The sequence below is a fragment of the Lissotriton helveticus genome, chromosome 4_1 (assembly GCF_964261635.1).
Source record: "Lissotriton helveticus chromosome 4_1, aLisHel1.1, whole genome shotgun sequence".
Lineage (NCBI taxonomy): Eukaryota > Metazoa > Chordata > Amphibia > Caudata > Salamandridae > Lissotriton > Lissotriton helveticus.
The window spans coordinates 1,737,752,624-1,737,770,381 of NC_136063.1; the positions used below are offsets into that span (position 1 = coordinate 1,737,752,624).

At 46.1% G+C, this 17,758-nt stretch overlaps 1 protein-coding gene across 2 annotated transcripts in view; it reads right to left on the minus strand.

The window, feature by feature from the left end:
• Window positions 1–17,758, minus strand: part of TRMT2B (tRNA methyltransferase 2B) — a 191,308-nt gene that overhangs the window by 55,164 nt on the left and 118,386 nt on the right. For both annotated transcript variants that reach the window (XM_078688409.1, XM_078688411.1), the window contains 2 exons: window positions 1,272–1,418; window positions 657–751 (listed from right to left, as the gene is read on the minus strand). In XM_078688409.1, coding sequence (XP_078544535.1) covers window positions 657–751; window positions 1,272–1,418 — 242 coding nt within the window. The remainder of the gene's footprint in view (window positions 1–656; window positions 752–1,271; window positions 1,419–17,758) is intronic.

A 17,758-nucleotide genomic window follows, 5' to 3' on the forward strand; every position in this document is an offset into this window, starting at 1 on the left:
GACACTGATTTTAATCAGTCGGTCAGAAAAGCACTGTGAATATGTGTCCTTAGTTTAAAACATATATTACATTCAATATAAGGTTGCACACAGTATCAACACGCTGTTGCAAAATGCGCAGAAATATTGTTTAAATGTTTACAGTGCGTTCAAAAGTTGTGTTTTTAGTAAGAGGCTTTTCTTTATAGGTTTCCATTAAAAGGACACATTCCAGATTCCATCAATTAAGCAATTGTACACATTTACATTTCTTTCAGGTAGTGGGCACCCTGAAGAGAAGGCTTCTTAATTCTTCAGCTGCCTCTGCCTTCTCTCACTTCACAGTAGAGAAGACACCACTTTTTCTCCCCTTTCAACCCACGGGAACTAAGCCATTCAGGAATACTTTTTTAAATAAGAAGTATGGGAACTGTTATGATCAAAGTAATAAAGCATGGATGGGTACGTCGTTCCCCTCCCCACATCGGTCTCTGCTTTGCACCTATGCATATCAATCGATTGTGTGAAAACCTCACCATAAAATGGAACTTTCAGATCCCCAAGGTAAGAATTTGTGAGCTAAAACCTGCTGTTCAGTTTAATTCACCTGCATAACCACTGATACAAAGCACACACCGTCTGATTTAAACACCCTATACTATAATAGGTGTACTTACCTCTCTTGGAAATAGAGGGATGTTAAATTGCAAACTGAGCCTGGCCCACGGGTGAAAAACTCCTTCAAAGACTCCTTTTGAGAACAAAGCTCCTCCTGTCAACGAGAGGACACAACAATGTATGAGTGATCAACACAGCTCTTGAAATGTAAACATTACTGCCGGAACTTGGTGTCTGGGCCCAGTACCATATTGATGTCCAGTGATTAGGCTGTTCATTGTAAGCATAATCCGCATGCATGTGGGAAAACATCAGAAAGAAAGCATGATTCCCAAGAAAAAACATAAGCATTCGGTAGCTTCAACGCAACAGATTTGCATTGCAAAAAAGAAGCCATTTGGACGGACCACATTCCAATGAGACATAAATAAGAGAATGTATGTAAACTGGGCAAAAGTGCAGAAGTAAATGGCCTTGTGTAAACGAAATAGTAATAGATGGTTCAGAAGTAAAGGAGGATATCCGGTCTGCAGGGGCCCTACATTGGTGTCTGTGGTGGGGATGAAGGGCGGGTGAGGCAATGCAGACATGGGTGTCAGTTACCTATGGATGGGGAAGCTCCTGCTGCTGCCACTAAATATGCATCTGATCTGTTCACATGGCAATGTTCCTACCTGGCTCAGATCCTGGGGATGGAAAGTAACTATAGCCATGGTGTCTCCAGTGCGGTTTGTGCGCACGGTGAGTTCACGCCAGTGCCCACCCTGATGAAACAGTAAGCAAGGATCCAGAGGCGAGAGCTTGATATACTCCTCGTAGAACTGTGAGGGCAAAAAAGATAAGCACGGGCATTAAACAATGGAAGACTTCAAGCCACGTTCTCTGCTGTTAGAGGTCTGTACAACTCTCTATCCTTATGTCACGCTCATATTAACAAAGGAGACAAAGTACTTGTTAACAGAATCTTGAGTATTGTTCTTTAGTTGTTGACTGCATAGACGCTCCACAAGCTCATGGAATAGACTGCTATGCCATAGCCAGTCAGTCAAAAATGTTTTTTCGGTCGCTAGGATCATAAAAGCACATGTAAAATAAATACAATACATTAAACACACATTGTTGACGGAATCCTTTAGGCTATATAAAACCAGATAATACCTTGAGGAAAAATGTACGTTTCCTACTAGAGATCTTGAGTTGGCAAAGTCAGCTCCTCTTATCATCTTCCTAGAAAGGATTGTACAATATACACACACACACAGTATATGATCTTTGCATTAACTGCAAGACAAAAAACAATAAAGTGCATATGCCATAGAAGTTTTAATAAAATATCAGGAGCCTTCACCTGATCTCTCATTATTACACCTTTGAATGTCCAGCTCTCTCATTTTAAATATAGATCAGTGGGGGATACAAATCTATTGTTGCAGCTGAGTTGCTGAAAGAATACTTCAAAACAAACATGGCTAAATAGCAAAATGCGCCCCTGTTGGTTCTGATAAAAGGCTGTCGTTTTCTTTCTCTCTCACACACTCCCTCCCTCCTGAAAAGACCTTCTGGAGCTCGTTGGTCCAATGGAGCTCCAGGAGCAAGCACGTCAAGGATATAAAGGTTGAGTCAAGTTATTCAGAAGACGCACGCTGATGTCAGAGGCTGATTTGGGAGTGCTAAAGAAATGAAACCTATTGAAATAATAATATACATTTATAAAGTAAATTGCTTTTCATCATCACATAATGGAGTTGATAGTGAGATTTGACTGTCCCTTTCGCTATTCTTTAGGAGGAGAATGGCTTTAAGCACTACCAATGTTATCACTTTCTTCATTTCATCAAGAACTCACATTTGGTTATTTTTCTTATTAATTTGATGATTATTGAACAGATCTGTGCGGTCCTGGTGAAAAGAAGATCTGACAAATCCAGTCTTGAACAGTCCTATCTGACAAAACCTTTTTTGTGTAACTTACTCTAATAAATTACATTTACAAAACAGCAAAATCCCACCTGCCAAAAACCTTTCATGGGGAAAATTGTTTATCTACTTTGATTGTTCCCTGGAACTCTTTCATCCTCTGCTCTATTTGACTTTCTTGGTGGAAGTTGCTGAAGCCCTCCTCTCTTTTGCTAAATCTCCTCATCTCTTTAAACCCTGCTCGTATCTTTTTTATTTGTACAGTAGTGCCCAATCTTGCCCCCTTCATCAAAGCCTTCCTTGCATGTCCTGGCATCCACCACATCGCATTTCCCCTCAAATGGCTGTCCTTCTTTCCTATATTTCTCCTTGGGAGACTTCTCGTTCAAAGTCGTTTCTGCCTTTCTCTGCTCTGGGCCCACTGCTTCTTCTGTTGACCCACTTGTTGCAGTACAACTAGAATGAGATAAACTGGGACACTCAAGGTTCCTATTTTTCTGGTTTCTCATATTTTTATTTAAAATTTTAAATACATTTATATTTTTATGCTTTCAATTTTAGAAACTATATAATTCTAAGTTTCCTACAAATTAACTTCATTTTGACATCAAACCACAGCTTTAAATACTGGGTCTGTGCATTTTTTTTCTTCTCGTTTCAAAGCAGTAGTTGTTGCTAATAGTATTTCTACAAGTATGGGTTTCGTGTGAATTGGGATTCATCAGATATGAATTCTTCAGGACTTATTTTTCATCAGACATACATAACACACCGTGGAGCATACAACCCTGCAGTATACAGTACCCTCAAGATATGGTGGCTTAAATATGTTTCAACAGAACTTTCCAAGCTGGACAAATCCGGCTTGTATGAAACACCAGAAAGAAAGCAAGGGTGAAAAGCAAGACCCCAGTGATACCCTGTCTACCATACAGATGTTTAGTAGGTCCAAAGCTGTATCTTACATGGATCAATAGCATCTCTGCAAACATGGCGACTCAGTCAGGGCAGTGTGCACGCTGATTGTGAGTGTGCAACTACTGCATGGCATCTGTAGCATGAATCATGATGCACAGTTTTGCGGTCTCTGACCGTGATATAAGTCATGCAAATGCCTGCATCTTTGCCCTGCTTTTCTGGTCTTCGCCTTCAGCAGATTTAGATTCCGCTTCACACAGGTATCACGTGATCAATGCCACACCTGAATTACAGAGCTCTCCCTCGACACTACTCACAATGCCGCACACTTCAACCACAATCAAATACAAATACGTGAATCATCTGCCATGTAAATTTCACTCAGCAGCTGCAGTTACCTCAGAGTTTTTCTGCTTTTAACACTAGCTCATTGACGCCCTGTGCAAGCACCCATCAGCCAGACCACTAGTGGATGGTCACGGATCTGAAGGCTACCGCCTAGAGGGGCCTGTTTGAAACAAAACTATTGCCAAGTAGGTGTTTCTATACCTCACAGGGTACCCAAAAGTCGTTTCATTTATTTGAACGGCTACAGCTGCTTATGCCTTGTATCTACAGAGCTTCTTTACAAACATAGCTTTACACTTTCTAAGATTACCAACAAAAAGGAGACGTTGCCTTGGGCTTTACAATTCAGCATTCGTTTACTGCATTTTCTGGTGTTTCAAATGCGTTTAACAACAGCATAGATGGCAAGTTTCAGGTTACATATGTGTGAGATTTTCATATTTTTAGTACACTTATGCTTGACATTTCAGTACCTTATGTGTGACACTTTGAGTGACGTGTTATAGAAAGTAGGACCAAGCAGTAAAGTCATTAAATAAACATATGAAATGACTCCTTCCATGGAATGTAATAACAAAAACTCCTATTTCTGCACGTATTGCTAAAACCTAATGAGAATCTGTCAGTGGCATTACTTTTACCATACTATTCCTACAGTGAAGGAAACACCACTGGTGGATTTTTTGTCATAGGCGAACATGGCTAATGCGTGTGTTCCATGACATAGACCTGTCTCATTTATTGCAGTCTGTTGGACCGGGAGTAGTGCCCAAAGTGCTACTCTCATAGTGGTGGAAGGCTACTGCCTTCACCAGGAGTTAAGCAGCATGACTGCAGTGGTGGCAGCATACCATGTAGTAATCAGTAGGGTGAGCAGGACCTTTTTATCAAGTGTCACTGGAGTAAGACCTACAGGCTCACTCACCTTTTTAAAAGTTCTGCTGCTGTGTGCTTAACTCTCCCTTGGCATATATCAAGTAGATGTGGAGTGCTGCATGTATGTGTGCCTGGGAAGGGTACAGTACAGGGATATAGCAGTTCTGTGCAGTTAGTGCATGCACCTACTGGGTGCATGTTTGCCCAACAGTAATACATTACATAAGAGATGTAGTGCCGTGCAGCGCGTGCGCAATAAGAGCATGCGCTGGGTGTATGTGCGGTTACTTGAAGTACCATACATGAAGAGTGAAGTGTTGTGCAGCATGCACATGGTAAGTGTGTGTGTTGGCAGGGTGTGTGTCTGTAAATAGCACACCATGGTTGGATATAGAAAAGCTTCAGAGCTGAACAGTGTGTGCAGACTGAGTGTATGTGCTGAATGGATGTGTACATGTAAGGGCACAATGCATAGAGGTATTAGAGCTGAATAGTGTGCTGCGAATGCACAATTAGTAAATGTGCCTGCAATGGTACGCTACATGGAGGATCTTGGGTTCCATTTTGGGAAGCCCAGGCCGGCCTGATGAAAACATGAGAAGGCGAGGAATCAACCCACACAGATATGTTCATGGCTGCATTCCTGTGCGATAGATGAGGCACACATAGGAGGGAAAAAGGAAGAGACTCCATTCACACTTTAAAAGACTGCTCTTTCATTCAGTGATAGATCACAAGGACGGGGCCTGGACACATCTCAGGAAGGGAGAGGGGGCTGATAAAGGAATCATAAAGAGCAGGGCTGGGATTAACCTTTTGATGCACATATCACTGTGGCTGACACCCAGCTGTAAACTCTGGTCACTTCCATAAATTGTGTTGTGGGACAATCCGCTTCAGAGTCGTGCCTGCTGTGACAGACAGGCTTTCATTAGCAAAGAAGAGTCCACTTCAAAAGAAGGAGTAGCCCAGCATAAAACTTCAAAGACTCACACCACACAGATTAAATTTCTGTGTCTGGAAATGGACTATAAGCCCGTGCTCCTGAGGCTTGTAGGTGAAAGGAGAAGAGCTCCGCCACTCGGAAGAGCTTCCAATGAGAGAACACAAGCAGCGCAGCATCAATACGGGCTGCTTCATCAGGGCTGAGATAATGTTTTTCTTTTTTGCAGGACTTGCAACTGTGCTTGTGCAGAAAGAGGTTCTCACTCATCCCTTAGGCACAAGTAAAAGTGCTTGAGTCATGAAAGGGGCACGTCCTATTATGAGTGCGTAGGGTACAGTCGGCCTTGGGGCGATTTTTCTGTGGCCCTGGGCACGGCCAAATATGCACCATAGCTTTTAAAGATAGGGGCATGACCAGCTAGCACAGTCACAAATTTGAGTGGGGGATGCAGTCTGGATTCCAGTGCTCCGGCTACTTTTTTACATGGTGCTCACTGTTGGTTGGGATTTGCGGGAGCTGGGGAGGACTCCATCATGCAGATGGACTCACAAACTCCTCTCCACTCCCTTTTAACATCCAACCAACAGTGAGTGAAACCTCAGCAGAAGTGCAGATGAGAAGTACTTCCTGCTTCAGGGAGTGTGTCGCATGTGCAGAGCATTTGGAGACTCATTAGTTCACGCAGCAAGTGTCCCAGTCCTGGCCTCCAGGCCTAATGCTGCATGCTATCCTCCCCAAAGTGAATAACAGCAGCAGTATGCAGTGTGAGCTACAGTGCAAGGAGCCTCTGACAAACCTTGTGGCAAAGGATTCAGCTAGGGGGATGAGGCGATATGGCAGCAGGCAATTAGGCTGTGTCTCACCAATGCTGGTGCAATGCACTGCAAGTCTGTTTGGTTAGCCTGCCCACTGCACCACTTGACCATCCTTCCTTCAGGTCAGAGTTAGAGAGGGGAGGGCTTGTTTATGTTACACAAATGTTCGCACTGGTCTCCCCCGTGCTCTAACTCAGTTCAGTCCCGTTTCTGTATGATAGAAAAATAGATGTAGTCACTCTTGCAGACCTACCCAGAGTCCCTGAAACAAAAGGATTAAATCTTTAAGGTAACCTGCTGCCAGAGAGCAATTTACTCTATGTAATAACTGGTCCGTACAATGCATATCAGAGGTATCTGATGGCAACAGTGGATTAGTAATGTTAACTACACCTTGTCATATAAAATTGATAAAGGGTTTTTTACCCTACCACTTTCTAATTTCATCAGTCGCTACTGACTAAAAAAAGGGGAGGTTGAGAACCCATACTTTGTTATCTGCCAAGCAGCCAAACAGGCTGTGTGGGCAGGGGAACTCTGTAAGACTTCGGTCTTTGACCAGGACTGGGGGGAACAGGCTGCTAGTCTCCCTGCTGGGTGAGGGGACAAACTAAAAACACCTGCCCTGGAGCCTGAAGCATTAACAACTGTCTGCTTGCCAAGATCAGTGTGCCCTGTGAGAAAGAGGAGAGTGTTGGAGGGAGCGAGGTGCAGAGGGAAGCCCTGCAATAGGAGTCCCTGAACAAGGTGTGAGGCCATGCACCAATTGGGTAACTGCTGAGTTGGCTCAGTGACCACCCGTATGCCAGGAGAGGGCCGCTGGAAACTGAGCAGAAAAGGTGAACCGCCGTCCCGGCCTGGCTGAACCAGTAAAGCCACGCTGTGGCGACCTCATATGCCAGAGGAGGCCACAGGTAAAGTTAGCACTGCTTCGCTGGGACTCGTGACCATCTCAGCATGGGCAGTTGCGCTACGGAAGTAGCCACCTGTGTTTTTCTAAGCCCAGTGGCAAGGTCATGTGTCAGGAGGGATTATAGGTACCAATGTGGCAAAGGATTAGGGTGATTACCTGAAGGCGAGACTGAGGGTACGTTCCGTCGGTTGGACACACTCTGTGAGGGAACTGCACCTGACTGACTAGTGGGCTGTCGAAGATGCAGTAAAATCCTCACCAGGCTTCAGTCAGACGCAAATAAAGGATGTCCCTACCCCCCGGTAAAGGCAACATGCAGCCTCTTTGCGATATGGGAGCTACTCCGACAACAGAGGACTCCGGCAGTGCTGCTCAGGAGAAAGAGCTTGGGCTACGGGGCTCTGTCATGTGGGCTGCGAGCAGCGCACCTTCTCTGAACTGAGCAGGACAAGCGGGTGCTGGTCCGCAGGCACCTGCTACTCTGCCGAAGTCCTCTGTGCTGCGAGAGTGGGAAAGACAAGAACTGGGCCCGTCTGGCCCTGGGGAACTTGCTGCTAACAGTGTTGGCTCCACAGATTTGACTCAAATCCTAAAGAGTCAAAGGCGACCTCTTGAGCAAGACCTAATAGTACACATCGCCTGGATGTAGCCAACAGTGAATGGGGAATCACTGCAAACAAGTTACATGAAAGAGGGTAGGACTGGGATCTGCCTGATAACTAAGAGATCTCCGACTTAAAGGAGGATTTTGTTGTTGCTTCTGAATGTCGTATACCTTTGTATGTGTAGAGTTCAAAATAAAATACTTTTTTGTTTATGAAAAACCAAACATTTGACTGGAAATTGATGTATTGCTTGTATTGTGTGCCCTTTGAGGAGTTATGAGTTGTGTTCACTAACCAGCATGTACATTCCCCCCGAGTGAGCCTTAACTGCTCGACCACAACTTCCAATGAGAGTTAAGTGAGGAAGGGGTTCTTGGCCCTGATGCTCAGGATTCATAGTAGGACGGGCCCGGGGACTTTATGAGTGAAACGCACAGTTGAGTACAGCAGCCCCTGCGTGCCCCAGTGCCTTTTTGAAATGGGTTCTGAGGCCACCCATCTCCCTTTTATTTCCAGCACCCTTTATCAATCTTTAACTCTCCTTTTCTACTCATTCTACATTTCCCCTCTTCATTACCCCCCTCTTAGATCTCCCCATTCTACCTCCTATCTCCATCCATCTCACTGCTACTCTAACTTTCCTCCCTTTCTTTTCTTTCCTTCCTACTTTCCCTCCCTCCCTTTCTCTTCTCATCTGTTTTTTATCTGTCTTCACTTCTCTGCACATCCTTCTGTCTCCCTTCTCCCATGATATCCCTCGCACTCCCCCTGAAAGCTGACCCGAAGCCTCCAAGAACATCTGCGGCGTACCCCAGGGATCATCCCTCAGCCTGACACTGTTCAAAATCTACATTGCCCCTTTCCCACAAGTCACCTGACAGCACGACCTCAACATAATCTCCTTCGCCAACGACACTCAACTGATCCTCTCCCTCACCAAGGACCCCTTCACTGCCAAATCCAACCTCCACGAAGGAATGAAGGCTGTCACCGACTGGATGAAGATCAGCCGACTGAAGCTGAACACGGACAAGACAGAGGTCCTCATCCACGGCTCCAACCCTTCAGCCTGGGACGACTCCTGGTGGCCTATGGCACTGGGGGCAGCCCCGACACCCACCGACCACGCACGCAACCTGGGAGACATCCTCGACTCAACACTCTCCATGACCAAGCAAGTCAACGCAGTATCCTCCTCCTGCTTCAACACCCTCCGCATGCTTCGCAAGATCTACAGGTGGATCTCGACAGATACAAGAAGAACAGTCACCCAGGCCCTCGTCAGTAGCAGACTCGACTATGGAAATGCCCTCTAAGCGGGAGCCCCGGCCAAGCTCATCAAACGACTGCAACACATTCAAAACGCCTCTGCATGCCTGATCCTCGATGTACCACGCCACAGCCACATCACCCCCTACCTGAGAAACCTGCACTGGCTCCCCATCAACAAGAGGATTTCCTTCAAGCTCCTCATCCACGCACACAAGGCACTCCACAAGACCGGCCCAGCCTACCTCAACAGACGACTTTTCTTCTACATACCCAACCGCCAGCTCCGCTCCGCCGACCTCGCATCCGAAGAACAACCACCGGCGGCAGATCCTTCTCCCACCTTACCGGCAAGACCTGGAACACCCTCCCACTGAGCCTATGACAGACCCAAGACCTGCTGACCTTCAGGAGGCTACTCAAGACCTGGCTGTTCGACCAGTAGCGCCCACCTCCCCCCCTTTTTCCCCCAGTGCCTTGTGACCCTCACTGGTAAGTAGAGTGCTCTACAAATTCTTGATTGATTGATTGAAAGCCTAACAACTTATGCTCCCAAAGGTAAATCCTATCCTCAGTATAACCAAGGTGATAAGTATATATACTTCTAATACAACCTGTGAGTAATTGCAAATATGAAACTAAACGTAGTACAAGCGGTATTGTGAGCCAGGACTGGCAGATGAGGTCAGGACTAGGAAATTCACATTTTCTAGTGAAATACTCATTTAGAGTCTGCATACCAATTTGTACAATATAATTCTTATTTTTCAAGAAACAGCTTGTTTACGTTCTCATGTAGTCTGATAATATTTAAACACAGAGGAAGCATCCACAATCAATGTTAATAAAGAGAACTGGGTAGGTGTGGAGCCACATGAGACTGAAAAGCCACAGTGGGATATAAATACAGGGCATTATGTAGCTTGTTACTCCACATCATGTCATCTAACCTGGCCGACAAAGCCAATATAAATGCCATCCATCCAGACGCAAGGTGGCTGCTCCCAGGCTAGACATCTATCTCCCTGCTGCCAGGTGGAGGATCTTTTAAAATAAAGTTGAATGCCCTTGCTTTTCGTCGAGTCCGGCTGGCATCTATCGCAGTTGTGTCCTGATGAACTCCATTTGTCCCAAGGAGACGCCTGCGTCTCTGATCGCCCGAGCGCTGCACTACTGTTCAGAGGGATCTGCTCTGTGAGAACTTATATACAATTCCAGCACCATGGATGCGGCTGGTCTGGGCAGAAAAGGGACCAAACACAAGGAGATGATGGACGGAGCGCAGAAACGTTATAGACACTCACCCCCAGTCACGAAAGCGAACAGAATGCCAATGACTTCTAACTGCGGCGCACTGCAAGGCCCAATCACAGCACATGGGTTCTGAGACCAAGAGGGGGTTGTGAACTTAGTTATATTAATGTACCGAAGGGGCGTGGCTAACGCGCCGGAGAGCTCGGACGGATTCCCCATGAGCTCCGTGGCACCGGGACCCGCGAATGGCATTTTCTCTGACTGGGCACTTCACTTGAACGGGCTGTTCGTCAATGAAGCCGGCGGAAGGTACGGGGAGCAAATATTACCTGTCGGCGGCTGATTTGTTGCCGAGGAAAGCTTCATTTTACCAGCGGTAACTTTCTGTCACGGGAGATGCGGGTGGCCGCCATTTTGAGCCGCCGATCCAGTGTCTCGTAATGCTCCTGAGGTGAGCTCTACCACTTTGGATTTACTTCGATATTTCGTTTAAACATGACAGCGCTCATGTACTTTCCTCACATGCTTCTGCTATTGCTGTTCTTCTACATCGCTTTATGCTGAGGTTCCTATTCAGCTGCTATCTCTCCTGTTTGACTAATATGACTGCCATTTTCGGTATGCTTCACATGCATAAACTATCTGCCTTACCAGTGTCCTTGCCCTCATAATTACAGCCTTCTGTGGATGATTTTTATCAGTTGGGTATATCAATGGTGTTGGCTCATGAAGAGATCTCTATGGCAGGTTCTGTTCCTCATGTTGTGGCGCATTGATCAGTTCTTCATGCAGTGACGATTATCCAGTTCTTCAAGCTGCGACGCTTCAACCAGTTGTCTCATTCCAGCGCTCTCCCTCAAATTCAAGTGCTTTGTCCTCAGTTCTAGTACTTTCTATTTCTATTTACCTTGCTGGGTTCTCGTGCCCCTATGATTGTATTCATATCTCAGAGTCTGTGAGGAGTACTCAGGAGGTTTACGCCTGGTTGGCTTTCGTGTTGTGTCCGTTCCAGAGCAACTTACTTGCTAGCCATTTTCAGTGGTACACCATTTGTATAGCGCAATGGCGAATATTTCACCTACCACAAAATTATCCCAGACTGGCACTAAACCGAAGAGACCCAAAAATGACCCCCCTTCCCCCATCCAATCTTCCTCTAATCCTGTTCTGGACTCCATTTTGGAAGAGGTTCGGGGTCTACAACCATTCATGTCTGCCACCAATGAAAAGCTGAGGCAGATAGAGGAGCGGTGGGTCGTTATGGAGGGCAAGGTGTTGAATTTGGAACAGCGTGTTAGTAATATCCAAGATGTCTCTGCCAAAATCCCTCAATTGGAACAAGAGATCCACAAACTGAAGCTACACACCGAGGACCTTGAAAATCGTAATCGTAGGAACAATCTACGCGTTTATGCTGTTCCAGAGAATTTGGAGGGCTCAGATATGGTGTCTTTTATTCGTAAATTCCTACAGGAACTTTTGGATCTCTCACCATCTGCTCATCCTTTAAACATACAAACAGCTCACCGCTTGGGTTGTCTAAATTCCAACTCTTCCAAGCCTCGCGGCATTATTATGTTTTTCCTTGAGTTTACTGAACTAATGTCTGTTTTGAAGGCAGCGAGGCTTAAACGACGTCTCCAATGGTCTGGTCACAACATTTTTATCTCACAGGATCTCTCGTCCGCCACAAATGCTCGACGCAAGGAATTCTTGAATCTACGTCCTCTGATGAGACAATTGAACATTCAATATGGAATCCTACATCCTTGCTTCTGCAAAATAACTCACGATGGTCGCACCCGCTCCTTTGACGATCCACAGAAGCTGCATTCATTCCTTCAGAGTGTCTCTCCTTCTAATATGGACACTGCTCGTTAATGTCTTCTTCTCCTCCTTCTTTTAATGCTTCATGCCTCCTTGATGGTCTTTGTTGGTTTCTTCCTTCTAGTTCTTCATTTCTTCCCCAACGTTCAGCCTTTTTATCTTTTTCTTCTTATATTTGTCCTTTCATTGGTAGTATGCGGGGTTCTGTCCCATCTCTGGTGTTTCTACGTCCCTGTTGTCTTGGTTGCTTTTCTCTTTACGGGTCAGGATATCTTGCCTTGACCCGTGTTCTCTTTTCCTTCTTTTTCTTTATTCCCTTCTTTCCTTTTTTCTATTCTCGCTTCCCATGGATTCTCTACCTTGCCGTTTATATTTTTTGTCTTTGTTGTCCTGAGTGGTCTTTCTTTCTGTTTTTCTCCTGGGTGTTGATCTCCTTTCTGTTATTAATTGCTTTGCACTTCAGTGTTGTAAGTGTGTTGGGAATTGTCTTCGTATGTTTAATGGCTGTTTGTTGTTTCCCTTTTTTTTTTAGTTACCTCCTTGCAGTATGTCTACTCCATTTGTCACACATTCCTCTCCTCTACCGTCATGTGTAATTTTGTTTCTTGGAATGTTCGAGGTCTCGGTCATCCTGTCAAGCGTCAAAAGGTATTGTCTCACTTGCCTAAACTTAATTCACAGGCTGTTTTTCTCCAGGAAACGCATTGTTCTGATGTTGAATCTCTCACGTTGAAGCGGCAATGGGTGGGACAAGTAGTATTTTCTCCTGCTGTTAGTAAAAAAGGGGGGGTTGCTATTTTATTTCATAAAGAGTTAAATGTTCAAATTGTATCCTCCCAAAATGATGATCAAGGACGTTGGGCAATGGCGAAGGTTGTAATCCAAAATAAAACGTTGGTTTTACTTAATATTTATGACCCGGTTAGACCTGATCCCAAATTCTGGGAAGATGTTAAAGTCCTTATATCGTCCATTGATTGTCCAGACTTCGTAATTGCTGGTGATTTTAACCAGTGGCTAGACCCCTTTTCAGATAGACTGTCCTCTAGCAAGTTTCAACCTGACAAATCCCATAAGAGTTTTCAATCTGCCATTGCTTCTCGTCCTTTGTTTGATTCATGGAAAATGTGTAATCCTGATGTACTAGGATACACTTTTTTTTCTAATGTGCACCATACCCGTTCCAGAATTGATTACATTATGGTCAGTAAATCCCTTCTTCCTTCTATTCAGAAATCTGTGATAGGTTCCATATTTATATCTGATCACGCTCCTGTTTACACTTCCCTTGACCTCTCCCTCATTTCGTCTAAATTTAGTCATTGGAAATTTAATTCTTTTCTTTTATCCGACACTGTTTTTATGAAAGAAATTGAAGGTTTTTTTAATGAATTTTTTGCAATAAATGACCCAGCCGACACCTCTATCCCCAATAATTGGGATGCTTTCAAAGCTGCACTTAGGGCCTTTACTATATCATATGTCTCCAAGAAAAAGAAGCTTAACAAGAGGAAATACGAGGCCCAACTTCTGAAAATTAAAGAGCTTGAACATTCTTATTTTACTTCCAAATCCCAGTCTGCTCTTCAGGAACTAATTTATGCCAAATCTGACCTTAATAAACTTATCACTAATGAAGCCTGTAATACTCTTAATTAAATCCAAATTCCATGGTGGTCAAAATAAAGCGGGGAAAATGTTGGCTAACTACTTAAAAATCAAGTCAGAACGTAAAAATATTGGCCCTATATATAATGGTTCGATCAATAAGTTGGTTTCATCTGACGACGATATAGCTGATATGTTTCATCAATATTACCAATCGCTATATACCGATGATACACATCCTTCTGAGATAAATGTATCCTCTTTTTTTTTTTTTTTTGGTGAAAAACGTTTATTGAGCAATCAAATAAAAATTACAAAGATGGGCCTACAACCACACGGGCTGGCCGCTAAGAGCAACGCACAACATAAGAAGCAAACGATCACTTCCGTGGCCAGGCACAAATCAGATACCAAATATTGCTCAAAACATAGGACAGGACATAACAATTTTCTATATTAAACATAAAAAACAACAACAAACTCTAAACAAGGCGAATGCACATTAATCAAGGTCAGCCCAGAAGGCGGAGGGGAAAGCCACTAATTAGGAAGACGAAAGCACAATCAATGGGACTCGGCAAGGCTGGGGGGGGGGGACAGCGGGGAGGACAGGAAAATCCTAGAACAGTATGAAAAACTTCGGGAACGCCAGCCTAGGGAGATAGGGTAACATCGGGAGTGTCAACCAAGGGAGGGGTACAAATGTCTCCACGATATTCGTTCCACTGACCCCAAATCTTTGTCCACGCCCTGGGTCTGCCCCTAGCTACATAAACGGTCTTCTCTCGGAACATGGACCAGTCCATGTTATCCTCCCACACCGAGACGTCGGGAGGTCTGGATGCGCCCCAGAGCTGCGCAATGTACCGCTTCGCGACCATGTATCCCAAGGTCGCCCATCTGGTCTGGGCCACAGAATAGTCGGTGGGTTCCCACACATTCAACAGGCATCGTCGGGCCTCAGGCCGCAGGGTAATACCAGTCACAACAGTCATCACCGCAAGCACATCAATCCAGTAGGCTGCTACCACCGGGCACTCCCAAAGAATATGCAGAAATGTAGCACTCATCCCACAACCACGTTTGCATAAGCCATCCGGGGAAAAACCCATTACAACCAGACGCGGACCAGTTACATACACCCGGTGGAGGATCTTAAGTTGAACCAAACGAAGACGGGCGGGAATGGCGACCTCTTTCGGAGAAGAGAGTGCCGACTGCCAATCCTCGTCATCCAAGTCCAACCCATCACCGACCCAAACCTCCCGAAGTCAGAGCAGTAAGTCAGCGCGATTGTTAATCAGTTTCTTATAAATCAGGGAGATAGTGCTATCGGGCAGGTGTCCATCCAGTATGCGATCCTCAAGGGGGGAGGACTCGGGTAGGGTCACATCAGGAGTCAGAACTGAGGCCAGAGCATGCCGGACCTGCAGATATCGAAAAAACTCTCTATCACTCAAGTCATATTCGGCCTTAAGGGCCTGGAAAGACTTCACTCTACCCTTCACACAGACATCACCCACTTTACATATCCCAATCATATCCCAGCGGTCAAAGCCCTTAGTAGACCAGAGACATCCCAAACGTTCAGAAGCATAAAGCGGAGTCGCCATTGTCAGTCGGTTCTCCCATCCCAAACTCACATTCGCGGCGCGCCACACATTGACTGCGGTCCTGGACGGGCCCGTAAGATGGCGCCCAGCCGATCTGGAATAAAGCGCTCTATTAAAATCCCCTCCCGGCAGCTGGAGTCTATCCATCTCAAAGGCCGGATCTAGACCCGGGGAATACATTGCGTGGTTAATGGCAGACAGCTGGGTAGCCCAATAATATCTCTTGATATCGGGGAGCGCCATGCCCCCGTCGTACCAAGGGATAGTAAGTTTCGCAAGGGCGATACGTGGACGCCCGTCCCAGATCAGTTGCCTCTGAAGACTCTCGATCTCTCGGAAATAGGTAGCGGGAACGTCGTCAAAAGAATTTTGAAGTGCATATAGGAATCGTGGCAAAGACATCATTTTAAAAAGGGCAGCCCTGCCCAGATGAGACAGGGGTAGTTTACGCCAGCGGGCCACATCCAGTCGCAGTCTAAGAAGCGGGGGGAGGAGATTACGCTCGAACCGGAGTGAAGAGTCCAGCGTAATAAAGATCCCCAAATACTTGAAGCCAGACTGGACGACCTGGATAGGAAATCTGTCCGGTAATGGGGGCAAAACACCCGAGAGAACATACACACAGGACTTAGCCCAATTAATAACCAGACCTGAGTTAGCACCAAACGAAGTAAGAACGTCAAATAAGACATTTAAAGATTTACGCGGGGAAGTAAGATACAGAAGAATGTCATCCGCGTAAAGCGAGACGCGGTCTTCAAAATCCGGTGACCAACGGATCCCCTTGAGTGAAGGTTCCCATCGAAGCCACGCAGCTAACGGTTCCAGGGCAAGCGCGAAAAGCAACGGAGACAAGGGGCATCCCTGACGGGTCCCTCTACCAAGGCAGAAGGGGACAGAAACCCGAGCGTTTACCACTACCTGTGCCAAGGGTTTGGCGTATAACAATTTCACCCAACCAATAAACTCAGGTCCGAAACCAAATTTCTCAAGAGCTGCCCAAAGATAGGGCCACTCCACCGTATCAAAGGCCATCGAAGCGTCTAGCGAAGCCAAAATGGCCGGCTCCGTCAGAAGCCCCGCCCTCGCAACAGCACCGTGGAGACGACGTAGGTTAAGAGCCGTGTTGCGATGCGGGATAAATCCGGATTGATCCGGATGAACCAAGCCACCGATGACCGTCAAGAGGCGGGTAGCCAGAAGCTTAGCCAGAACCTTGGGTTCAACATTCAACAGGGAAATGGGCCTATAAGACGAACAAAGGTCCCGAGGTTTACCTTCTTTGGGAATAACAACAATCGTGGCCAGACGCTGATCATATGGGAGAATACCCCGCTCCCGGGATTCCAAAAACATGGTGCGAAGATAGGGCGCCACCTTATCAGGACGTAGCTTGTACAATTCAATTGGCAATCCATTCGGGCCCAAAGCTTTGCCCGACCGGAGTGAGCGAATGGCCGTCGCTATCTCGTCCGTAGTGAAAGGGGACTCCAAAGAGACTCGGTCTAAATCGGAAACACTGGGCAGAGCTATATCACGCAACAAAAGGCGAGAGTCATCAACATCCCGTTCAGACACAGGGGAATAAACCACACGAAAATAGTCCGCAAAACATTCAACTATTCCAACCGGGTCGGTCACTCTCACACCACTCAAAGTCTGAATCACAGGCACCACACGATTCGCCCTCTCCTTCTTATCCAACCATGCCAGCAACTTACCCGCTTTGTCCCCCACATCATACAAGCGACCCTGTTGCTCTCGAAAAATCAGTTTAGCCGCATCTGTAACCAAAGACCTATAAGCAAATTGTTTCAGACCCAGGGCGTGGAGTTTACCAGGTGTAACATCCGACTCCAGGGCAGCCTCTATCTCAGCAATCTCCCTCTCAAGGTCCGCCACCTCCCGATTCCTCGCCCTTTTAGATTCAGCAATAAGGGAAAGGGCCTGCCCGCGAATCACTGTCTTAAAGGCCTCCCACAGGGATATCGCAGAGGAGACGGACCCCTCGTTGTCTAGAAAATAGTTGTCCAAAGACTTAATCAAGAGACTGCGGGTCTCGGGGGAGGTGAGGTACCATGGGTTGATAGGAGCCACCCGGCCCGCCGCCTCCACCCCCACCTCAAAACAAAGCCAGAGCGGTGAATGATCAGAGATGCCCCGGGGGAGGTGTCTAATCTCGCGAACCGCCGGCGACTGCGCCGCAGGCATCAGGAAATAATCCAGTCTAGACAAACTCCCATGGGCCCCAG